The sequence below is a fragment of the Drosophila takahashii genome, chromosome 3L, assembly GCF_030179915.1.
Source record: "Drosophila takahashii strain IR98-3 E-12201 chromosome 3L, DtakHiC1v2, whole genome shotgun sequence".
NCBI lineage: Eukaryota > Metazoa > Arthropoda > Insecta > Diptera > Drosophilidae > Drosophila > Drosophila takahashii.
In genome coordinates, this window is record NC_091680.1 from 3,569,372 (window position 1) to 3,594,765 (window position 25,394).

Sequence of the window (25,394 nt, forward strand, 5' to 3'; positions counted from 1 at the left end):
TACTTTGTGTTTTTTACTGCATACTTTTAGACACCTTATTAATTATTTGCTATTTTTCAAGCTTGATATGATTTTATTATTCTAAAATTATATTAAAGTTAATAGAATTATATATTTAAAAATCCTATAACTCCTAGTTACCAAGTCTTTATTTCGAGATGATTGTTTTTCTGACATTGAGAACGCCTTTCGAGCCTTACTTTTTTGTTTTGCTGGGCTGCTAATGTGTTGTGCCTCGAATGCTCCTTTAACTGCAGCTCATCCTACTTCCTACAACTCAGAATGCTCTTCCTGATCCTGTCCCTTGGTTTCAGAAAACCACCTTCCCATCGACATTTCCACAGGTGTAAATGTCTCACAAGTGCACTTTCTACACATGCAATTGCCAGCCGTCTAAGGGAGTTCTCCTCATCGTCGTCCTCCACATCCTGCTAAGTCCTTTCCCTCCGAAAAGCCCACCCTCATCATCATCCTGGCTGCTCGTTCTGGCATGCTTAAGCTGCTTCCAGTTTGGCCAGGCAAACACCTTCATGGTTAAAAGTGGCCACCTAGAGGAGCTTCGGCTCCATTTTCCCTACCATTTCGCCCTTCAATATATAATTCTCACATTTTCAGGCAGCACACACAATTTTTTGCCACTTGTGTGGGTGTGACTGTGTATTTTTGTTGAAATAAATTTTATTTAAACTTTCGCTGCCGCTGGTTATTTTACTTTTTTTTTTGTATTTTCTGCACCATTTTGGTATTATTTTTTTCTTTGCAACGTGTGAAATTCAATTATACAGCAGATTTATATGTCGAGCATGGAGCTGGTTGCATGAGCAGCTCTTCGTTTTTATTTGAGGAGGAAAACTGAGCCCACACACACAGCATACAATATACATGTATGTGCGTTATAAAAATGCAATGAAATCAGTTCGCCATTCAAGTGGAAACGGTTTAATATGCGTATAAAAGGCGAATATTACCCAAAGCCCTTTTGATGCAGTTTTCTATTTCAGCTTTCGATGGAATATACGAGATAAATATTTTTGGTTTGGAGAGGTGGATAAAGGCCTTCGTTTTGGTCCCAGGAAATTTATAAATATTTAATAAAAAGTCATATAAACCAGACAGAAGTAAATTAAATATTTTGTTACTAATTGATATCTAACGATTTTTAAAAGAATAAAATTAGAGGAATAAAAGCATGAATTAGGTCGTCTAAAAGTATGCATTAAAATATTTCGAATGAAATTAATTATAATTAATTGTTTCAGATTTTAATAGCTAGATATTTTACTAGCAATTGCCTAAATATTTGTAAAAGAAACTAAAAATATAGAATTTTTTATTTTACTACTCTATCAACCAACATTACGTATACTTAATATTAATTTGCAACCAAAGGAGCTATTATTTTTTAAAAATATCTGAAAGGCTCTTTACCAATTTGAATAAAATAAATTTTAAATTTGCCAGCTTATCATTAAGTGCACTACGTATACCTAATGTTCATTTGATGATTTGGCTTTCACCTCACAAACACACAGCCGAGAAAAGCTTCAAATTTGCTAGCATATTACGCATACGCCATGCTGTCCGCTTCCCACCGCCCACAGTCGCCAGCGTTTACATTAACATTATTATGCATCTGTCTGGGCCAAGTTCCGTATTCCGTATTCCTGACTCTGACTCTGGCTAGCTGCTTGTGCTATCTGCTATCTGCTGGTTACGTGGTCCGCCACTTGGCTCGGACTTAAACTTGGAACCCCAACCCACTTGGTTTGCCGCCTGGTTGAGCAGTGAGCGAGTCGGGAACTCCTTTTCCTTTGCTTCCACCTTTAAATACCCTTTGAGAGAGTAGTGGATTTTTTTAGAAAACACATACAATAAATAAATATGTTTTAAAAACCTAAAATTAACTTTGGGCCGTGAACCACAGTAGTTAAATAAAATGAAATGATCCTAGTAAAAAAATTTTTTAGATAATAGCCATAAACATTTAAATACATTTTATTGGCTAAACTAAAAACATTTTTTTTAATTTTAATAAATAAAATACACCTTTACACCTTGTTTTTAGAAAATAAATTGAATCTGTCCTGTTTTCTATAAAAATGTGAACGTATCTTCGAATTCGCTGGATTTAATATATTTAAAAGAGCATTTCTTATTCCGTTTAGCAAATTGGCCTTCTTGTTTTTTCCTTGTCTTGGCCAGCGCCTGCTGTTGACTGTAGCCTGGGCCACATGACGGTGGCATTGGCATCTCACCTGGCCAGGTGGTGGAGCTAAAGGGGTGGGGAACGGGGATTCCGCATCTACCAGTTGTTTTGCTCCTTTTTTATTTGCGCTCTTATTCCTTCGCTTTTGGGCTTCGCTCTGTTGCCATAGCATACTTATGGGTAGCTGCTCCTCTTCTCTTCTACTGCGATTCTACTGCTACTGCTGCTGATGCTGCTTGTTTCTTATGCTTGACCGCCAGTTGCCAGGCTCTGCACTGCGAGAAAAATCTATGTTCTTCTTTATATAGATACAAAATCTAAATTTTTCTACAGGTTTTTTATCATTCATTCTCTTTTTATTCTTAACATTGGAATAAAGTATTTTATTTTTAATATTTAAAAAATTGTACAAATTTTAGAAACATTTCTAGAATAATTCTAATAATAATGAAAGGATTCCTTTTACTTTTGACTTCACTTTAAACCTATAAAACTTTCTGATAAAATGTATTGTTTATATAAATTATTTTCTTTAATCTCAATACTAAAAAAAAAATTTGTAATGTTAAAAATTGTATTAAAATTTTAATTTCAGCGAAATCGATAAATATTAAATTCTATTTAACTGCAAACTAACTGACTACCTATATTTAAAAGCCAATAAATCTTAAACATGTCTTGGCAGTTTAGAACCTATTATCCTTGACTTTTTCTCTCAGTGCATGCCTGTTTTCCGTGTTCAGTGTCCTGTTCTGTGTCCGTTGCACATGCCGATTGCTCCACTTTGACATGTTGCTGCTTGCCACAGCCCCGCCCCCTTTCTCCACAGCCTTTCTCCATTTCTCCTCGGTGGCAAAATAACTTTGCTTATAAATTGTGGCATGTGTTTGTGTAGCAGCGATGATGTTGCTGCCACTGCTGTTGTTGGTGTGTTTTCCACACAGCTTTTGCTATCTTGCTACTTTGCATTCTTTGCTCCGCACTAACGAGCATGCGAAATGACAAAGCTGGTGGGCGTGGCATGGCCCCGCCCCTCCTCCTTTCGCAGGATCTGACATCCTAAAGGAGAAACTGCTGGCAAATGAACCAAGTGGCACTTTGTAGCATTAAAGAGAGGGGATGGTAAGCAGAAAAAAACATGCAACTTTAAATGCAAATTGAGGGGGAAGGAGAAGGGAGTTTCGGGAAATCAATAGCAGATTTTTCTATGTCAAAGTGAAGCGACTCGACTGGCAGACAGATTCCTTGGCGGAATATCTCTCGAATCCTTCGAATCTCGACTCTGGAATCTCGACTTACCCATTTTCTACTTCTGCCAGTGACAGTGAATTAAAAATGCATACGCTTTGATTGGCAAAAACTTTGCCTTCGGGGATTTCCCTTTGATGTTCGTATGCTATACTCGATATATATGCGTTTTCCCTCAATCGTTCAGCTTTAATCAGTCAAAAATGCAACTCCCCATTTTCCCATTTCGAGTGGCTTTGCTGGTCTACCGCTTCATTTGCATAATTACAAATCATATTACAGATTGGGCGACTGAAAAGGCAGTAAAAATCATCCAACCTCCCACATTGTTCACATACGCAATTTAATTTTATTTCCATGTTTTTCCTTTCTTTTTTTTTGGGCCTGCAAAAAATATGGCAACAATTGAAAAGTCAAACCAGACTGAACTGCTGCTAGGGCACAAAAAGCGTAACAACAATAATATTATATTTCACAAAATCCTGACAAGTGGGCGGGGTAAAAAAAAAGAAAGCGAGAGAAAGAGATGGATGGTGGGAAAGCGAGACAGCGACGTTTGAATGCTCTTTGATTGATTGGTAATTGAATTCGAAATGCATTTAGAGGATTTATCACTAGACAAACGCAGACTGCCTTTGATTGATGGCCCCGGCGATCTTAGGAGGATAGGTTTTTTAGATTGCAAGCACCACTTTGGGAAATTAAATTCAGGAAGGATAATTATCTTAACACGTTGACTTTTTAATTTAATTTAATTTATTTGTTTTCAATATTTAAATTAATTTACCAACTAAAATAGTTTTAATAAATAGCTATAAATGATTTATTTTCTTTATTCACCTAGAAAATTATGTAAATGAATAATATCATAAATCTTACAACACTTTTTGTTAAAATGTTTTTCTGTTTTATTATATTGTACTCACATCCGTTCTGTTATTACTAACAATGTTTTCCTTGTTTATGACACTTTTTAATTATAAGCCTCATAAAGCCATAAATGTCATTAACCAAATTAAATGGTCGCAAATCACTAAATTAAGCCAACCATAAATACAGAAACATCTTTATCAAGACACCAAATGTATGCATTAATATTTTAGCCAGAGGAGATTAACACAGTATTTAATAAATTTGATTTATCTAATGAAAACAAAACATTTTTATAGCTCCGAATTTATCAAAGGCTCATTCTTTTTCATTAGAAACCACATAAAATAGACAGGAATAATTTATTTAAATATCTTGCATAGAAAATGGTTATAGAATACAATACATATTAATAATTAATCTCATTAGCAAGTTATTTAGAGTTTGACGAGCTGCATAAAACTCACCATAACTCAACACCAAATCACAAATCAGACAGAAATCAGACAGCAGAAACTTGCACCGACAACTTGCCGGCTGTTATAATTATCCCAACACCCAACCTATAGATATATATAGCCCAACATCCTGACTATTCATCCACACCTGAAGCCCGGAGATCCGCCTGCCTTTTCCCAACCGGAAACAAGTTCTCTGGGCTGTGGAATCTGCTATCCATTGGTAACAATTTCAATATTTCCACGGACAAATAAACAGCAAATGTAAATGCAAGAGAGAGAGTCCTGTGCACAAAAAGGAAATTTATGCATATTTAATAACAACATGGCAGGGAGGAACCAGGATCTGAAACAGGAACAAGGATATGGAGACGACGACCGGCTACAAAATACAAGGCATTTCTCACGCATAAATGCACCCGACGAGATGAGAAATTCAGAAAAGTATGACGGTAAAATATGGGGGTTTTATGAAAAGGGGGTCTGGAGATCCCCCTATAAACAGGCTGAGAGAGGAGTACACAGAGGGAAGAGATCAGATTAATATGTGCTGGTCAATTTTATATTAAAAATCAAGATATTCGTATCATTTTGATATTAATAAAGATTATTTTTATCTTAGCTTACATTATTTGTCCAAAAAATACTAAATTTGGTATTCTATATGAATCATAAATCAATCATATCGGCTTTTTATTGATATAAAATAATGTTGATGGGGTCAATTTCATATAAATTTTTTTTCTGTGTAGAAAATACTGGCCGAAATGAAATAAAAGCAGGAGCAACAGGGGAGTTGAAACATTTTTGCTAGCAAAATAGTTTTCGCAAATAGTTGATGCCCAAAAAAAAAGCCATGGCAAATATTCATGTTCATGTTCATATATATATATCTCTATATATATACGCTATGGTATATTGTCCAAAAGGGGCGGTGCGGCGGGCGTGGCAGAGCCAGCGAACTGGACGCTAATCAAACTTTTTAATATGCCATGCATGCAACGTGCGGCGACTTTTGTTTTGACACACCGCATTTGTGGGCGGCAAGAGGGGAGTGTTGGGAAAGGAGGGGGCGTGGCAAGTCAGTCCAGCAATATATGAGATATATTTCATATGTGCATAATGCCCGAGTTATTAGATGGCATGTGTGGCAGAGAGATGCTGCCGGAGAACAGATTTAGTTCATATGCCTTGACTACATCTGCGTTTTATGTGCTCGTCTTTTCAACAAATTGTGCAGTGAGCGAAAAAGTGTCTACGAAATAAATATATAAAAAACAGTTTAAAATATACTTAAAAAAAAATGCAGATGATTTTTATTAGATCTCTGGGATATTAAGATAAACAATTTTAAAAATCTTTCAAAAAAGTGCTCAAAAAATATTTGGTCACAAACAAAATTTAATCAGATTAATTTAATATCCTATAGGATATTGTATATTGTATTGTAGTGTATACACTTTATTATTTTTTTATGGAAAAAAGTAATATAATTTTTAATAAATAAAGGAGAACAAACAATTATGAGATAAGAAATCCAATCTGATATTAATATCTATATAATTTTTTTCCCCCACCACTTTCTTTTCCATTGAAAACCAATTTTTCTCAGTACTTAAAAGCAAAGTCGGTTTGAAGGGGGTTCTGGGAATAAAAGTGGGTAAATCCACTGGGAGAGCTCCTCAATCCCGGGAATAATGACAAAGCAACTGCCTCCACGGCGGAGGAAGAAGAAGAAGTAGAGGAGATGTGTGCTTTATGGGAGGTCAGCTAAAAATGCATCATCATGAAATAAAATCAAGTGCATTTATTTAGCTCACAGGAAAAAATGGGAGGGAAAAAGGGGGTGCTGTTAGAAATGCCCCCTAAAAAACGCCCCTTTTAACAGCTGCCATGTGAGTGGGCGTTTGGAGGCGGTTGAAGGCGTGGGGGCGTGGCAAGATGAATGATTCAGGCGAATGGCCGCCGTATGTTACACAGTTTCGACTTCCATTTAGTTGCCAGTTTAAATACACACGGGATGTGAGGGCCAAAAAATGTTTGGGCCTTCTTTTGTTCGAGGCAAGTCAAGGATATAAAAAGGATGTTTTTCGGTGGGTGGTGCAGTATTTTTTATGACCCCTCCATCTCCATCCCGCAAGAGAACTTTCAATGGCTGCTGCGAAGGCAGCGACTTTATGCCTGATGGATGGACACTTTGAAAGAAGTGAAATGTGGCTTAGGCCTTGAGAAGGTTTTCAGCTGCAGCAACATTAAATTGAAGCGAAAACGCCAACGGAAGCTGAAGTGTGCAAAATAGAAAAGGAATTTGCTGAAAAGGTTTTTGAACGTTTGACAGCGAATCTTTGAATGGAAAACTACAGGAGGCGATCTTAAGGATCGTTAAGAAAATGTACAACAATTTAAGATATTTTGGACGGAGAAATAGTAAAGAAAAAATTATATTCACATCCATGGAGTCAATACATTTTTTCTCAATTTTTTAATATTTAAAAAAATATTTTATAAATTTTTTATGAAAAAGTATTAAAATATTTGTAAAAAAAATTAAAATATTTACGAATAACATTAAAAAATCTATTTAAAATATTTATACAACAAAACTAAAAGAAGTTAATAGAAATTTATAGAAACGAAACACTTAAAAATACCCATTTATTCTTTTGAAGATCCATTCGAAAATTAATTTTAATTTTTTGTGAGAAGATGAAAAATTTTAAGTTTTATAAATTATAAATCTTAATTAAATAATTCGTATTTTTCTCAGGTGTCTTCGTTTCACTTAAAATTCCCCTATTTTCGCAGCTCTTTTTTCCTGCATTAACTATTTTCCACAACGTCTCTTTTATGTTTGGCCGACATTTATCTCCACTGACCTCCGGACAGAAATTGTAAACAAAATTTGCGCCATTAAGAAAATGAAATCAAGAATATTTTCATGAAGACCCGAAAGCTGGCATGTGTGAGCCATAAAATGGTAGACTGTCTCTGCGCCTGGGAAATTTGTTGTGTTCTCATATTTTTGCGTCGACTGCCGAAAAAACATTTTTGAGAATTATGGAAAGAAAGCAAAGGAATCTGAGTAGACAGAGCAAAATGCACAAACATGTGCTTAAAGGGGGGAAAAACAACGGGAAGAGCAACTTTTAGACACATGCAGTAATAAATGAAACAAATTAATTAAAAGTGTGCAACGGGTCGGCTGCGAAATAAATGAAAAGCGAGTGGAAAAGTTGTTCTCTCTCTTTTTTTTCAGATTTTTTCTATTGTTGTGTGCGGATGCGAATGCTGTTGCTCTCGAGGCATGATAAATTATGCAGCCATCACCTTATTTAAAATGAAGATTAATTTAAGTACTGCCAAATGCTTTTCCTCCTCCTCCTCCTGCAATTTTTCCAGACTTTTCACCCATTTTGAGAAATTGTTTGTGTGGCGAGCCAAACAAATGGCAAAGGATGTGATTCTCTGAGTGAGATTGCAAATGGATGTGAGGATTCTTTGGGGGAAGTGCAGGCAATGATATGCAAATCAGACATTATACAATAGAATATTTAACTACAAAGGCATTGTTGTTTGTTGCACATAGTTTCGCTTTGTCCCAATACGTTGGTTAACTCAATTATTAATGGATGCAGTGGTTGCATATTATTTTGTTTTTTTTTTCTATATTTTAAATTGCTAACGTTAGCTAACCATTCAAACTTTTGGCACCTGTCAAATAGGAAATATAATAAAATATATTTATTGCTTTGTGTCAATAGCCAATCAAATGAAATAAAAAGTGTTTATGTGAAAGGATTTAAAATGTTTTGGCAGCTGCAAATGTTTGTTCCACATTTAATCATGCAATTTATGAGTTCTGCCTGTTCAATATTAAAATCAAACACTTTACCCCTTTGAATTTAATGGATACAATTTTGGTTTAATTTATAAGTTTGTAAGTTTAAAAAGCTCTTCATTGCCTCATTAATATTTAATTTTGCTTTTTTTTCAGCAGTTTATATACAAAAAGTCATACAAAAATAAAATAACAGTCACTTAGATAAAATTAATTAACAAAATCGATTTATTTGGGGACTCCAAAATCGTTGACATGTGCAGTAATTGGTTTCACCTATTTTCCCCAACAAGAGAGGTTTTTATGCACCTGTCAGGAGTTTTAAAATCCTCCAGTAGGTGAAAAAGGAAATGCTCTTTGATAATATTATTCCACCATTTAAAATGTATTTTTTACAGCTATAAATTCCCCTAAAAAGTCATTAAATTATTTTATACAAGTTTTCATATTTTTACGAAAACACTTTACCACCAACTTATGACAACAATCTGTAAATAATATTCCCCCGTTTGAGTGCTCTTTGGACTTGTCAAAAGCCCCATAAAATCGATTTATTTAAGGCTATCCCGAAATTCGTTGACACGTGAAGTGAGTGGCTTCACCTATTCCCCATTGGTAAGGATGCATTTTGCACCTGACAGTGGAAATCCTGCGCTTTTTCCCCGCATTTTCCCGCGTTTCCCAGCTCAACCCACCGTGGAAATTGAATTCTCCGTAAATACCACGAAAATCTTGCTTCGGATTTCTTGTTTTTCTGTCCGTCTGTCTGATGATAACTTGCCGCCGGCTACGGCAGCTGGTGAATTTTACCAGGATGCGAGGATGCGAGGTTCGCAAGGATGTTTCGCCGGGGTTTTTGGGGACATGCCGCACGACGGCCCGGCCTACATAAATATGCATATGCTCCACAAACATTTGCCAAGTTGTATGCGATGGGTGGTGGTTTGCCCCGAAAATTCATGCGAAAACTGCTGACATTTTCGAAAATAAATGCAACGTCAGAAATATTGCACATGCATGCAAATACGCGTCAGGCGGCAGCGTGATAAATATACAAATCCCAGTCAGCTTTCGCCGGTTAGACATCCGTTTAATTGAGTCAACATAGCGTAGCTCAGCGGAAGATTCATGGGGAAGGAGGTGGATTCCCGAGGAGGATTCCTGAGGAGGAGCTGCAGAAAGGGGGCGTCAAATTAACGCTGTCAACTTTTCGCAGCGTGCACAGAAAACATTAAAAACTAATTTATGGATTTGCAAGCCAACTCCCGCGTTGATTTATGTACACTCAACGAATAGGAAGGAAAAACTAGAAGCCAAAGTTGGGCAAAGAACAAATATTAAAAGTCCATTTGGCAGTCACGTTTTCTACTTCTGATAAATGAATTCAAAATGCTCCCTTTACTTAGCCAACTTTTTGGGACAAATTATGCGTTTTGAATTTTACAACTTTTTAATTTTTGTTTTAATAATTAAATGTTATTTAAATATATTTATATTGTTAAATATTTATTTCGGTACAACTTTTAATTTTGATTTGAATATTATAAATTTTAAACAGCTTTATGATTATTTTGATGGCAAAAATGTTTTAGGTCATAATTTTAAGTTTTTTGTTTAAATATGAATTGAAAGAAATAAATTGCTGATAAATTAATGAATTAAAATTCAATTCGCATTTTTAGCTTTCATAACATGAAAAACCTTTTAAAAATGTTCATAGAATTTTAAATGTAACTTTACTTTTTGGTTTAAAGTTTTACGATATTAATAGATAATAGATATTAATATTAAGTTGGATTCCTAAGAAATTTTCGGGATATATTTTTCTTTATTTACATTTTTATGTGAAGACCTCCTCCCGAAGCTAATGGATTACTTACAGCGTTTGGGTATCCTGGGGCACTTTGGGCACGGCGTTGAGTTTGGCGCGGATGCAGCGCACGGTTCGCTCCAGGCAGTTGCATCCGGTGGGGCAGTAGGCGGACTGGACTCCTCCGGAATAGAGGAGGACCAGGCCGAGCAGCTGCAGCAGGAGCAGCGGATATCGCATTTCGAGGGCAGTCAAAACTCACGCACTTCTCACCAAAATGGATATTATTATTATTTCAAGAACTGTTCAAGGCAAAACAACGTCGCGACGATAATCGCCTTCCACGGGCGGAAGTTTCAACCACTCGCTTATCCACTGGCTGTTTATCACCGAATGTGGTCCCTAAAACACTGTGTTCTCCAGTGCGGCTTACATATCGCACACAAAACTCACACAGCTACACAAAGAGAAAGCCAAGAGATATCAGTTGGTATCGTAAATAATTTGATCTGATTTAGCATGAAGTCCTATTAAACTTGAAAATATTTTGATGTGCTCCGATAATGTGTTAAAGGTCATTAATTTATTTTAAGACATTTTTAAGATTTTATATGTAATTAAATAATAACTATTTAAAAAAATCACTGTTTTTGCCACATTTGTAATAAATGTGTATTAAAAAAAAATCCAGTTTATGAAACTAATTTTTGGGATATTTGAAAAAGCAATTTAAATAATCATGATAAAGGTTTTTTACTAATAAAAGTATAAGTGTTGCCTTGATCATTATTTATGCTATGATACATTTTTAATTTTTTAAATATTTGAATAAAGATCTAAACAGAATAGGAAATATGAAATTAAAGTTATATTTTTAAATTTTTCACAGGTTTAAATTTAATTATTAAAAGTAAAGTTGTTGTTTTTAAGCAGTAACATTTTTTAAGTATTTTTGATTAACGTCTGGCAAAGTTATGTATAAAAAATATTTTTAAGATTATTTGTATTGCATTTAAAAATTCACTGGTATTTTGATTTGAGTTCACAAAATTTGAAAATGTCTTCTCTTATTTGCTTTGAAAAATTACCAAAAAATGTCAACGATTTAACTGATATTTTCTCTCAGGGCCTCCGCGAAATGTTTAATTTTAGAACGCTATTTTGTTATTAAACGAGTCCGGGGAATTTCCGAATTTTCGACCGAGTGAAGTGAACTGCACGCGCCAAATGCCGACTAGCATCTGAGCGCCGAGGAACTGAAAACTGAAAAGCGGAATATGAACCGAGTCGCCGAGTTGCACTTCGGCAGAGGCGGAGGCAGAATCACAGGCGGCAGCAGGGGCAGAGGACTCCGTGCCGGATGCAGACTGTGATAACATTTTCCTGAGGCTGAGGCACTGGGTTCTTTGGGTTCTCAAGAGTTCTCGATATTAGTTGGCCGGCAGCATGTGATTTTTAAGCCTATATGAGGCCTGCATGGGACGGATGGATGGCGCTATATCCCATATGGTATATACTATATACTACCTATATCGCATATCGTATCAAGGCCGAAACACTTGTGTGTTGCACCGGCATTTTCAATGTATTTTCAATGCGGACGCAAAGCGAGCAAAACAAAACACAACAAGCATACGCCACGTTGCACTTGCACAGCATCAAATGCTCTGCCATCCTCATTTTTAATGCATGAGTGGGGTGGCGGTCCTTCATCCCTCATCCCTGCTACACTCCATTTGTTTTTCTATCCATAGAGCGGTGAGGGGAGGGGGGTTCCGATAGGGGGCGTGAAGTCATAGAGGGTCTCTGCACATCCGAAACTGCTCGCTTAAGCGGTCGGTGATAAGACGCGAAATCAAATTTAAAAGCTATCAATTTGATATTAGTTCGGGGACCGGCGAAAACCCTTTGGGGGGGAGCGAAGCGCATTCAAAGCGTGCCAGAATGCAGAAAACGGAGTTTCATTTTTGTTTCCGAGCGGGATTCCCCCACAGAGAAAGAATAATAGAAGATATTTTAAATATTTTACATACTAAAAGCTTTCGATTTTATATTGATGTTTGATAAGCGTAATTTGGTTAATTAAAAAGCATTTATTATGTAGATAATATTATGCATTATAGATCATATATGAAGAGATATCACATCTTGTGTATTACAATTTATGGATTTATATTAATGTATTAAAATATAGGTACATATTGTTTTTATAAAAATATAACTTTATTTTTGTATGCAAACAGATTTAAATTGTTATATTTTTGGTTTTCCATTTATATTTTTAATACATTTCTACAAATATTTTTAGGTATATGGAAAAAGTAAAATATAAATATAAGAATTTATGTTTATAGTAAAGGTTAAAGGATTTATGTAATCTAGTAATTTTTCAGAATAAATAAATCAATTTTTGTCACTGTATCCTATTTGTTTTTTTTTCGAACATATGCTGCAGCTCATAAAATTTCTCCGTTTTGCTGCAGTTTTCATTTTGCCTCTATTTTTCGGCAGCACTTTTTTGGTTAGCTGTCGAAGTTTTGAAATCAATTTGCAGATGATTTATTATGTTCCATAGGAGGAGGGGGGTCGGTAAAGGGGATCAAATGGGGAGGAAGCTGTGCATACGACATCGCAAAATGACGTTGATGAATGCCGCTGTGTATTGTTTTGCTGTCAGTTGCGATCAAATTTCTGTTTCGGGGCATCGAATTCCAGGTGAAGCGGAAAATTTGCAAGTTATGCGACAGTTTTATGCGCCCACTTTTTCGATTGGCCAAAAAAGGAAGCGAAAGGAAGTACAAATCTATTCGCAAATTGATTGCATGTCTGGGGAAAATAGATTTTCTCGAGGAATATTTCAGTTGGGCAGGGGAAACAAATTTATTTAATGATAAATTCAATGAATTTTTTTAGTTTTTGATACTTAAATTATTTTAATTTTCTTTTTTTTAATTTCGAACAATAAACCGTAACAATCAGTTCTTTTTGCCCATTATTTAATTTAATTTAAATTTTGGCGCCCCCGAAGCGCCAGTCCACAGGGTGTTTCAAAGCTGGTCTACAGGGTGCTTCCACTTTGGAAATAAACTTAAGAAGGTTCTATCGAATTATCGGCGCCATTTAACCATCTCTAGCACAGCTGTTGGTTATCGCTGTTATCGATAGCAAACAAACAATAAAAACATGGGCTTTAAAATAATAATAAAGCAAGCTTATATTTAAAATTTACAACTAATAGAATTGGACTTACTAAATATATTCATTATTCTTTGTACTCTCTGTGTTTTTACAAAAGTGTTGTTAAGGCGCGTTAGCCAACACAGTTCGATAAACAGATGTTTTTCGTTTGCCTTATCAAATAGAAATTGTATTTTTGCGAGCCGAAAAGTGCAATGTTTAGCAGCTGAATACTTACTGATATGTCCAAGCGCAACCAAATATCGTACGTTAAGCCGCAGGAACCGAGTTTTTTGAGGAAATTAAAGGAGGAGATTGGCTACAAAGAAGGACCCAGCATAGAAACCAAGGTGAGTTTTCTGGTTTCGAAAAGGGGGGAGAAATCTGTAATCCGGGCGGAATTGTAATGTAAATCCCGTAATAGCGCCAGCGTTTGGAGACCGACCAGGAGGATTACGATTCTGGGGAGGATTCCCGGCCGGAAAGGGAGGACGAACTGCCGCAGGTGGTGGTCCTCAAGCCAGGAGATCTCTCCGCCGAAGAGGCCAAAACGGAGAAACTGTTGGCCGCCAAAGGTCGGTACATACTTACGTACATACATATCTACGTAATACATACTTACACGCTCGCACACATACAGACATACATACAAACAGCCAGCGGCAGTTGCACGTGTGTGCGTAGGTAGGATGTTGTAGTTTGTCTTTCAGTTTAACTTTTCAGTCAGAATCGAGCGGTTGTCTTCTTCTGCCCAGCGTTACATATATCCAATAGATATACATATGTACGTTTGTATATATGTGCGCGCGTGTGTTTGTGCATTTTTGCCAATGAAAATATAACGGTAGTGCATGAACAGCCGTTTTTTTGCAAAAAGTAGGTGTGTTTTTTTTGAAAGGCTGCTTAAATTTCCCTTTTTTTTAAAGCCCCCGTTGCCATGGTAATCGAAGTAATTTCCGTCCCAAAGATTCCCTTTTTTGCCCAGCGGAGCACCCCTCACACAGACACACTCACACACACACACATAGAACAGCTAGCCGACGAGGCATACACACTGACATTTTCATTGGGGGCTCCGCTAAAGCAAAACATGTGATGAAAATCGTTGGCAAAGCGGGCGGGCCGATAAAGCAGCCGGCAAAGAAGTTAACAACAGCTGCCGCTCTTCCGCTCCCCCCCCCCTGCTCCCTCCGCCCCTGCAGAAAATCGGGTGAAAACAACGTGGGCAAGAACGAACGGATGAAGGAGGAGGCCAAAGCGGAGAGACAATGATGAACGAAGCAGAAGCAGGCGAGCAGAGAGAAAAAGAGCGGGCCAAAGTGGCTTGACGACGTGGTGGAGGCGAGGGAGGAGGAAGAGGGGGTGAGGGGGAGGTGAAGGGGCGGATGAGGAGGCAGTGGCGGGGGCGGCGGAGCAGCGGGGGCGGGTTGCGAATCAGTTGGTGGAGCAGCAGGAGGAGGAGCGGCGGAGGCGGCGGGGATTTACCAGGGCCGAGAAAAACATCTTGTGGGTGCTGCTTGGAAAAAGGGGGGGCTAAAGAGGGGCTAGGGGGGTTCAGTGGGTGGTCTGTTCTGATTTTCCAACCTTCGTCATGCTGCAATTTTTCAAACCCAGATACATTTTTCGATCTGTTAAATCGTTAGAAAAACCAAATACTCCACACTTCTCTTTTTATTGAATCTAAAAAAAAAAATAGATTATAAATATTTAAGATAATTTAATTTGTTAAAATTTTTGAATCCATTTTCTGAACCAATTAATAAGTGAAAGCATCTTAATCAGCATGAACTTTCGTTTTCATAACACTTTATGCTATTCTAAAGCCCAGAAACATTATCAGATCGAATAATGTACCAAGTTCAATGCAAACAACCTTATAACAAAATATAGAATATTAAAAGATTTACAATTTCAAATCGATTAATCCTTTATTATGCTTAAAAACGTTAAGATACTTTCAACACATCTCCAAATAATACATCTTCAGTATAGAATGATCACTGACATGACAAGATAATGTCAATGAACTTTGTAAAAATTCTCAATTATTCATTTAGAAATATTGTAAGTTCTCCAAGCTTTTACTAATTACCTTTTTCCATCTTCTCCAGAATTAGCCGAAAAGCGTGCGGATCTGACCCAGCCCATAGTCTTCAAGCAGCGTGTCAAGCAGACAAATTTCGAGGAAGATAAGTCGCCCTCCGGAAGCAACAAGAAGTCGGAGAAATCCGGAAAGAAATCAGAGAAATCAAAGAGCAAGAAATCCAAGGCCGCCAGCAGTAAGCTGTCCTTCAACGAGGACGAAGAGGACGAGACGGCCGAGGATTGAAGATTATTCGGCCATAACTTCCACTAGCCAAGTTAACCCGCAGCGAATGATTAAGGTGAGAGATTTAGGGCAAAAACTGTAAATGATTGTTAACTTAGCTTCTAGTTTTTCTTTGTTGCCATGTGAATTTTGTAGGTTAAATATCGAGTTTTGCATGTGTATAGTATCAGTAGCCAAGTCAGAGTGACGCAGCCATTATGTTAAACAAAGGTTTTAGATTTTGCATCATAATTTCACCGAAAAAGTTCTGAGTCTTGCAGTAATTTTGTTATTTTTAAAAGCTGGACTGCCCGTTATATTTCACATTTAAGTCCAAATTACATTGTATAATTTTAATCTGAATCTTGTATATGTCTCTATTTTATATACATTTTACTGTACTACCTATTAATGCTTACGAAAAAGAAATAATTTTCTTACTAATCATAGATAATTATTGAAACTTTTAAATAAATCTATGAGATATTAGATCACTATAAATTTTAGACATCAAAAATGCATAAATACTCCTACATTAATCCTACTGTTTTTCAAACAGATAAAATAGTATTTTCAAGCATTAAAACATTTTTTAAAAATCTTATTTGACTTCTTAAATTAATTGCCAATTTACATAATCAAGATAGTCAGAGAAAATTGAGAAATCGCTTTAAACTAATCCTACTTTGATGCCACTTTTTGTTTAAAATACATTATTGACTCATTTTGAATCTCTATTATTTTGCAAAGTATACATTTATCGTTAGTCATACAAATTGGCACAATATTCTTTTAGTGAGTCACGCCCTAATATCTTTATGCAATTTCATACAAATTGCTTTGTTCTTTTTTTTATGTAAATAAGTTTGATTCCGAATCTGGATTTTACCCAAACTTGTAATTAAATGGTTTTAACAATTATTAATTTTTGTATTAATAATTGTAATGCAATTGGAAATTTAAAAAAATTTATATTAAAAAAAAATAAATAAGATTAAATCAATAATTTGATTACCTAAATAATTATTATTTACTTCAAAATAAATTAAGTACAGATCATTTAAATTAATCCAATTTAAAAAATTATTGACATCTTAAAAATAATATTGTTTTTTAGATGTTTTACCAAACCTAAAATTGGCAAATTTACTTTCGATCAAACTTGATGAAAATGTATCTTTAGGTTAGTTCTAAATACCTAGGATCCAAATTTCGGACTTATCGGCTATCTTTTAATTTCATGCCCAAGTTGGTAATTACATCTCAATTTCACGATCAAACTCATTAAATATGTATCTATTTATCTTTAGTTTCGTTCCGATAGACCATCTTTTAAAGATTTTTAAACCGAACCGTCGCAGTAATTTTCGCCCAACTTTTCAATCTGAAATATGAATTGGCTAATTTACTTGATATCGAAAAAGGTCACGTGTATGTATAACATAAAGTGCGGCGATAGTTGGGTTCCCTGGGTTTGGGTTTGGGGGTCGGGGGTCTTTAATGGGGATTGGTTAGGTCACTTACTCCTCCTTACTCCTCCCGGATGCCCTTCGACCTCTACAGACCGATTCGATGATGATGATCGAGGGGGGTGGGGCGGGAAAGGGAAGGGGATGGAAAATGCGCCACAAGCGGGTTACTTTCAAATTTTGTACTTGCATATAGACCAAATCGCACAGACATACACACACACCTACAGACTTACTTACATACAGAGCCTTACATACGGACATACATATTTAGTTGTATGTATACATATAGATAGGTATGTACGGTTGTATATATGCCGGTGGCCGTGGGTGCGAAAGAGAGGGGCAGCGTAATCTGAAATAAGTTGGAGGAGAAAGAAGAAGCATCAGCAAAAGTATCGTGATGAGTATACAGTTTAAGACGCTAGTATGGGTTAGTATGTGTGCGAGTGTGTGTGTGTGGGGGGCGAGGGGGCCGGGCGGCGGGATAGCTGCAATTTGCCATATTCATTTGCGATATTTAAAAGCCATTTACGAATTTTTGCGCGCGCTCTATTTGAATTTCTGCACATGCCGATTCGCATAAATCCATCAAAGTAAAACCGGCGACAGCAATGCCGTTTCAGTTTTGTTTTGTTCATTTCGTTCGTGGCGCGCGTACAATTGTCAAATTTGTTTTCCCTCCCATTCCACGCCGTTCCATTCATGCACACACACACACGCAGTCCTGGGCACATGTGTGCGGGCCATGCGCCTCACACGGTTATTCGCTATTTTAGAGAGGCCATTGAGAGAGAGCTCTCTCTTTCTCAGCCGGCAAAGTAAATGTTTTTGCGGTTTTCTTGTAACGAAAAATAGGCAAAAATGTAATTAAATGCATGTAATTAATTGCCAATTCGGCAATCGCCAGGCGTTATCGATGACCGATAGTCGATAGCCGATTAGGTTGTGCAACCCTGCGCGCGACCCGGCTGTTCGTTGCAACTCTGTTTTTGCTTTTTCGCCTCACACATTTCCAGTTTGCCTTGTCTGCTTGTTCGTTCGCTCGTCTCTTGTGTCTCCGCCTTCGGCGTTCTTTCCACTCAGTTTTTTTCTCCAACAAAAAAAACCCCACGCAAAATTTTCGAATTTTCCCCGTGTTTTTTCGCCACGAAAACGATCCTAGATTTTTCGGCCAGTATTTATTTTGTTTATTGTGATCAAGGGAGCAAAAGGGAGGCGAAACAAAACAACAACCTGCCGAGTGTGAGGGAAAATGTGAATGTAAGTGGCGGCTGGGGAAAAAACAAACAATGCGAAAAAGCTGTAGGAAAATGTTTTCACTAGTTTGAATAAAAAGTATAATTTTAAAAGTAAGGTGAGATCCAACATAGAAGCAGAAAAACACACACACAAACGCAATCAAGCGCCGCACACACACACACAGACAAACACTAGCGCAAAAACACGCTCCTGTACCAAAAAAGTACAACAACAACAACGGTAGTATACTCCACCACGCCGCCAGCCGAGCAACAAAAACAACTAAAAAAAAAAGCTAAAGCCAAACGTCGTCATCCGTGCCGCCCCCCGCCCTCCGTCCCTGCCCCTTTCCTTCCATACAAACAAACGTACATATATATATTTATATGCCGTTGTATATATAGATTTGTATGTGCTAGCGTTGTGTGTGCGTTTGTGTCTGTATGTATGTCAATCGTTTTGTTGGCTCTGCTCGGTAACTGTTCGTTTGTACATACAAACATTTCATATAAACATATAAATATATATAAGTTTCCATACTTGTATGTATGTATAGTATATAGGTAACTTACATATATATCGGCAAACAATAACTCCCTTGCCCTTTCCTAGTTTTTCTCGCAGTGTAAATCCATTTACATACTTACATTACATATTAAATTGTATTTTAGTTTTAATCCAATATGGCAGCCATTTTGTATTAAACCATTCTTTGAACTTCCCCTTCCTCCTCTTTCCCTTCTTTTGTTGTTGTTGTTGCTGGCCCGCCTTTTATTTGAATTCACCTTTTTAATTCACCTAGATTTTCAAATATTTTTCGGTGATTGTTAATTTTTTTTTCGTCTCTTGTTCTTCTTGTTCCGCAGCCCCTTTCTCGCCCTCCTCTTTCTGCAGTTTTAGCTCTTTTTATTTTTACTCTTTGCCCGCTGCGCTTTGTGCTGCTCATTCGTTGCTTTTTGATACTTTAGTTTTCTTTTACGTGCCAATTTTTCCGGTTGGTCTAAAGAAGAGCTCCCCATTAAAATTTGTTTCGAAAACCCAATTTATAAGAAAGAGATCCTAAAACTAAGTTTTTCCATTTCCATATGATTTCTTGCAGAAACACAAACAGCTGGAAGATAAACCGACTTGGGCACATTCCACGGAGCAGAGAACGGACCTCAAATGACTGAAGTCGATGTCGTTTTGCCGGAGGGCGTGGCCGAGCCCACGACAAAGCTTGCCAGCGCATCAAGTTCCCCCAAACAGTCCAAAAACAGTCCAGATGACGATGATGAAAAGTGTGAAAAGCGAGTGGTGGCCACAGAGAAGCTAGCGGAGGAGGAGGAGGAGGAGGTCAAAGAACAGGAGAAACCGCCTTCCAAGGAGAAACTTCAGCTCGACAAGGACATCGCCAAAGAGGATGTGGCCCAGGCCTCTCCACAAGCTCCTCCTCCAGCGCCCGAGGAGGAGATAATGGAGGTGGACGAGAGCGAGGAGAACGAGGTGGAGGAGCATGATGACGAGGACTCACAGATCACCAGCACAAGCAGCTCCAAGGAGCCCAAGCTGGACGAAGAAGAGGAGGAGGAGGAGGAGCAGCAGGAGGAGGAGGAGGCCACCACAAATGGAGACGGAGATCATGAGCCGGAGGAGGAGGATGAGGCCGAGAAGATCGGCAGCACGGCGGAGAACAGCTGCGAGGCCGAGGATCCCCTGGGAGCGGCGACAGTCCAGGAGGAAGACCTCGTCAGCGGGAAGAAGCCACAAGCAGATGGCGAGGAGAGCCTGCCCAGCGAAGCAGAGGAGCCCAAGAAGCAGGAGAATGGCTTTGCCAGCAGCCCGAAGCAAAAGGAGAATGGTCAGGCCAGTTTAGCAGAGGCCAAGGCGGCTGCTGCCTCCTCCGATGGAGGAGCAGTGGTCAACCTGGACGAGGACAGTGACGAGGAAATGGAGGAGGAGCCGGCCAAGCCCACCGAGACGGCAGCCAAACCGGCCTCCTCCTCCGCCAGCGGTGGCGAATCCTCCGACGATGCTGTGCTGATAGCTTCCGATTCGGATACAGAGTCACCAGCTCCACCGCCGCCAGCTAAGAAACTCAATCCAGTAGTTAAGGCCACGCCGCCGCCGCCAATGCAGGAAGATGATGACGATGACGACGACGATGACTGCGTCGTGATTGAGGATGACACACCGCCAAGTATTTCACCCAGCGGCAAGCGCAAGAGCGACCTGGATGACCTGCAGCTGCAGCCGAGCCACAAGAGGCAGCGCAGTTCGACGCCCTCGGGAATGGGACAGCTGACGATCAAGGATGCCCGCTCCCTGATGCCACACGATGGTAGCTCGACAGGCTCGGGACCACGGGATAACATCTATCCGGTGACCATAACGAATGCTGTGACGGGAGCGGCCACCAATCTGGGTGTTGTGCCACCCAAACTGGTTCCCATGAGCGTGAACCCCGTGCAGCTGAATCCCCCAACGCTATCGCTCACCGGAGGACTGCCCAGCATGACCAACAATGCTAATCTGCTGCCCGGTTTAACCGACGACATGTTCGTCCTGGAGGCGCCCTCCTTCATTGTGCCCTACATCTACGAGAAGCCGCCGCACGAGAACATTTGCGAGGTGGTCAAGGCCATTGAGACCAAGTATGCGCTGTCCGCCGAGGATTTGGCCGAGGCGGACAAGGGCGACGAGTTCGACATGATGACGGAGCAGAACAAGGAGGACAAGCCAGCGGATCAAGCGGCGTCCTCTTCTGCAGATGGCAAGAAGAAAAAGAAAAAGCGCGGCGACGACGAATCCTGGTCGGAGCAGTCGGACGATGATGATGACGAAGACGATGACGACGATTCGGAGTCGGGCATGCGCACCAAGGTGCTGATCAAGGAGGCCAACGACGACCTGAGTGCCCTCAAAGTGGCCATCAAACCCGCCGCCGCCTTGGCCACAGCGGGCGGAGTGGCTTTAAATAACCCCGGTGGCAGTAAGCCAGGTCAGGAGAACTATTTCGAGAGTCCCTTGGGCAAGTTCTTCATGGACATTGGCGTGGGTCTCGTCCAGGAATACGTTCAGGCGGATCTCCTGCGTCTGCAGAAGCGCAAGATGCGCAAGGCACAGGTGCAAAATTCCAAGGAATTCGAGATGGCCATCAATGCGCTGTCCGGCAATCTGCAGGCCTCGAAAACGAAAAACGCACCCTTCAAGTTCCGCATGAAGCGCTGCGAGTTCTGCAACTTCAAGTCCGAGTCCGCCATGGCGATGGCCAATCACTACGAGACGCCGCACATGAACGGAGTGCTGTACAAGTGCAATTTCTGCACCTTCGAGATCCGCAATGCCACGGAAATTGTCTACCACATGGAGGCGGTGCATAATATTAAGGCGCGCCTGATAAAGCCACTGCCCTACCATCAGTGTCCCAACTGTGGGTTCGAGGACAACGGCAAGGCGAAGCTGGCGCGCCATCAGCCCGTGTGCGCCAAGAAGTTCCGGCCGGAGTTGAACTTGGCGCCGCCAAACGACTGGGAGGCACCGGCCAAGATACCGCGCATCAAGCCGCGTCACGGTCTTGTGGGCACCGCCACCGCCTATCAGGTGGGTTTCTTTAATGAATTCTGTTGAGATTTGTATTTTAATCTTAATCTTAATCTCTTTCAGGCCATGGCCGCGCAGGCGGCGGCACAAAAGGCCGCTCTGGCCAACATCCAACAGCAGCAGGCGGCGGCGCAGGCCAGGAATAATCTGCAGGCAGCCGCGTTAGCCGCCCAGAATGCGGCCAAGATGCGACAGCGAGCCCCGCAGCCGCCCAAACAGAATATGGTGCGCAATCCGGCGCCCGTGCGAGGAGGCAACTCGATGAATGCGGGTCTCTCGTTGCCCAACAGCTACCAGCTGGCTGCCGGTCAGCTTGTCCAGGTGAGCTAAGTTGTTAGTCTACAACGTTTTATTTATTTGTAATTATTTAAATGCTAAAACTTAAATTAAAATTGATAAAACTATCTATATTGTTAAAAATACTTCATTATTTTCTGTTATTTTTCATTTTCTACATAGGTTAAGGATCTTTAAAACTTGTTTTTTATTTTCATATTTTTTTAATAACATTAATTCTAATGAAGTTATATTTGTTTGTTATTATTTAAATGCTAAAACTTAAATTTAAATTGATAAAACTATCTATATTGATAAAAATACTTTATTATTTTCTGTTATTTTTCATTTTCCACTTAAGTGAAGGATCTTTAAAACTTGTTTTTTATTTTCATATTTTTTTAATAACATTCATTCTCAGAATAATTCTGCATTTAGTCATTCATTAATTTTTGCATCATATTATTTTTCCATTATTCATCTTAAATACATTTCCGTCAGTCTTTTGTTTTCTATACCTTAAGTATTTTGAATTAAAATTCCTTCCTTTGTATTGGTATATCAACATCTACATTGTAGTTACCTCTTACAAACCGGTTTTAATCGAATAACTATTTATTAAAGCAGGCCTCCAAGAAGCCAATGGCCGGACAGCCCAGCATCTCGATAACGCCATTACCTCGACAGAGCTCGGTGGGCGCCGGAGCGGGTGCGTCGTCCAGCAAGGCGCCCCAGGCGGCTGCAGGGATGAAGCCCGGCCAGAGTCCCAGCGGCAACAACAAGGCGCAGTTTGTCATCTGCGAGATCTGCGATGGCTACATTAAGGATCTGGAGCAGCTGCGCAACCACATGCAATGGATGCACAAAGTGAAGGTACAGCTGAGTTTCAATTTATCCCGATTTTCTACATTACTAATGAAAATAAATTTTTAAAACAGATTCATCCCAAGATGATCTACAATAGGCCACCATTGAATTGCCAAAAGTGTCAATTCCGGTTCTTTACGGATCAGGGATTGGAGCGGCACTTGCTGGGCTCACATGGCTTGGTCACAAGCTCCATGCAGGAGGCTGCCAATAAGGGCAAGGATGCCGGACGCTGTCCAGTTTGTGGAAGGGTAAATAAGACTCATTAATATTTCAATTGAAGGAGCCATTTTTAATCACCTGTATTTTCCCCTCCAGATGTACCAATGGAAGTTGCTGAATCACGTGTCGCGCGATCACCACATGACCCTGAAGCCCGCCCATCTGTCCTACAAGTGCACCGTCTGCACGGCGACCTTCGGCATGTACAAACAGTTCGAGACGCACGTGTACACCGCCCACAGTACCGTGGCCAGGAAGGCGATGGACAGCAAGAAGAACAGCGCGCAGTCCAGCGGGTCGGGATCCGGAGCAGGGATGTCGCGCAGTTCGTTGGGAGCGGCCAACGACTCGCTGCTAAAGCCGCTTAAGATCAACGATGAGATCACCATCATACCACAGCCCGCATCGAAGCCACGCATCACAAATATGGAGAGTCATGTCATAGGTACGTGATTTTCTAAATCAAAAACAATTGTAGAACATTTTAGGCTGTTTAAACACTATAAACTTTTTCTTTTAATGATGTAAAAATACTTCTAAAAAATACCAATTAATATTTTGTTTGGTCAAAACTAATATGTATCTGATTTGTAATCTTTTGTTGATTATTTCTATTTAAAATCGGTCAAAGTAAGCAACTTTTCTTACAAAGTTAAATCATATAACCTATAAAAATAGTTATATTTATGACAAAGCAGCTTGGAATTTTCTAATGATTAGTATTATCTTTAAAAATGTTCTGGCTGGCATTTCCCATAATGGACGTCTATTTATAAATTTTTTTTTATCTTTGCAGATTAAAATGAGCGTGTTGGATCAACCAAAAACCTAATCTCGCAAAAGTTTGCAGCATTGACAGCGCTTTAACATTAGTTTTGTTTTTAAGCCGAACGCGACCTTGCCGCCCAAGGTCACGCCCTTTTACTACTGTAAGTCGAATTGTATAAAGAGCAAGATTATAAAAGGAAACTGAAGCGGATAAGGAAGAGAAAAAGGAGGAGCAGAGTGGAAGGCCGGAGTGTGTTGACCACCTGACCTGTGACCCCTGACTAAACTAGAGTAGCCCGTATTTTGCTGCGGTTTAATCACAAACAACCAACCAACACATCCAGCTACAGGATACGCGATACACACATAACGCTAACGGCATAGATACAGATAGAGATACTAGTTACGGATTTTAGTTACATACGTTTTTGGAGTGTGCACATAAGTTGAAGTTGTAGCTACTACTAAAATATACCACATACACCATACATATATATATTTAATAATTATATTTAAAGCATATTATGAAGAAGCCGCCAGAGCGCATCGTCAGCATGATGACTATGTAAATTAGTTAAAAACTAAACTATTTATACGAGAACTACGAGTATCCAAATGTGTGTTGCAGTATGTATATACATTTTGAATAGGTCCCTCTGCCCCCCAAAGTAATTGGCGTTCGGTTTCGCTTTCGTTTCGTTCTCCTCTCAAATCTTCTAGCTTATTTTTGCGCGTAGGCGAGAGAGTTACTCGAATCGAATCGAAACGAAACGAAGCGCACGGGGCAGAGGACTTTTCTACACTGATCTGAGAGACGTTCGACATTTTAATTTTTGTGTACAAGTTTAAACTTATATTTATATTACACATTATCTATTAATATTAAAGTATATATCATCTATTACCATCTAAGATCCCCCATGTACTACAGTTATAAAGCAAAAACAACCACACACAACCAACAACAAACCAACAAACTGAAAATGAGAAAATTAAAAACCTAGTTAATATAAAAAATGCCAAGATCATGGATGTGATTTTCATTGCACTTTT

The 25,394-nt window shown here is 39.1% G+C and overlaps 3 protein-coding genes across 5 annotated transcripts in view; 2 read left to right on the forward strand and 1 right to left on the reverse strand.

The window, feature by feature from the left end:
* Pxn (Peroxidasin) overlaps positions 1 to 11,670 on the reverse strand; it is a 38,503-nt gene extending 26,833 nt beyond the window's left edge. The window contains exons 1-2 of the mRNA XM_017156200.3: positions 11,519 to 11,670; positions 10,501 to 10,887 (exon numbers count right to left, since the gene is read on the reverse strand). Of these exons, the coding sequence (XP_017011689.2) occupies positions 10,501 to 10,670 (170 nt within the window). The 5' untranslated portion in view covers positions 10,671 to 10,887; positions 11,519 to 11,670. The remainder of the gene's footprint in view (positions 1 to 10,500; positions 10,888 to 11,518) is intronic.
* Positions 11,671 to 13,710: 2,040 nt separating this feature from the next.
* Positions 13,711 to 15,990, forward strand: LOC108067245 (uncharacterized protein KIAA1143 homolog). 2 transcript variants are annotated; one of them, XM_017156192.3, is made up of 3 exons: positions 13,711 to 13,957; positions 14,032 to 14,182; positions 15,719 to 15,990. In XM_017156192.3, exons 1-3 carry the CDS (start codon positions 13,850 to 13,852, stop codon positions 15,934 to 15,936), a joined length of 477 nt encoding a protein of 158 aa, XP_017011681.1. In that variant the 5' UTR covers positions 13,711 to 13,849; the 3' UTR covers positions 15,937 to 15,990. The 2 variants fall into 2 exon arrangements, with proteins under 2 accessions (XP_017011681.1, XP_070070352.1); XM_070214251.1 differs by lacking the exons at positions 13,711 to 13,957; positions 14,032 to 14,182 and adding an exon at positions 14,314 to 14,483.
* Positions 15,991 to 18,395: 2,405 nt separating this feature from the next.
* MEP-1 lies at positions 18,396 to 25,364 on the forward strand. Of its 2 annotated transcripts, XM_017156188.3 has the most exons (7): positions 18,396 to 18,647; positions 19,726 to 22,208; positions 22,272 to 22,529; positions 23,109 to 23,357; positions 23,423 to 23,602; positions 23,670 to 24,018; positions 24,370 to 25,364. In XM_017156188.3, exons 2-7 carry the CDS (start codon positions 19,791 to 19,793, stop codon positions 24,372 to 24,374), a joined length of 3,459 nt encoding a protein of 1,152 aa, XP_017011677.2. In that variant the 5' UTR covers positions 18,396 to 18,647; positions 19,726 to 19,790; the 3' UTR covers positions 24,375 to 25,364. The 2 variants fall into 2 exon arrangements, with proteins under 2 accessions (XP_017011677.2, XP_044250264.1); XM_044394329.2 differs by lacking the exon at positions 18,396 to 18,647 and having other exon boundaries at positions 19,791 to 22,208; positions 23,112 to 23,357.
* Positions 25,365 to 25,394: the final 30 nt, after the last annotated feature.

Coding starts and splice junctions, on each gene's coding strand:
- LOC108067245 (XM_017156192.3), top strand. CDS start 13,850: ATGTCCAAGCGCAACCAAATATCGTACGTTAAGCCGCAGGAACCGAGT. Junction 13,958..14,031: donor GACCCAGCATAGAAACCAAG/GTGAGTTTTCTG, acceptor ATCCCGTAATAG/CGCCAGCGTTTGGAGACCGA. Junction 14,183..15,718: donor GAAACTGTTGGCCGCCAAAG/GTCGGTACATAC, acceptor CATCTTCTCCAG/AATTAGCCGAAAAGCGTGCG.
- MEP-1 (XM_017156188.3), top strand. CDS start 19,791: ATGACTGAAGTCGATGTCGTTTTGCCGGAGGGCGTGGCCGAGCCCACG. Junction 22,530..23,108: donor CTGCCGGTCAGCTTGTCCAG/GTGAGCTAAGTT, acceptor TATTTATTAAAG/CAGGCCTCCAAGAAGCCAAT. Junction 23,603..23,669: donor GCTGTCCAGTTTGTGGAAGG/GTAAATAAGACT, acceptor TTTCCCCTCCAG/ATGTACCAATGGAAGTTGCT.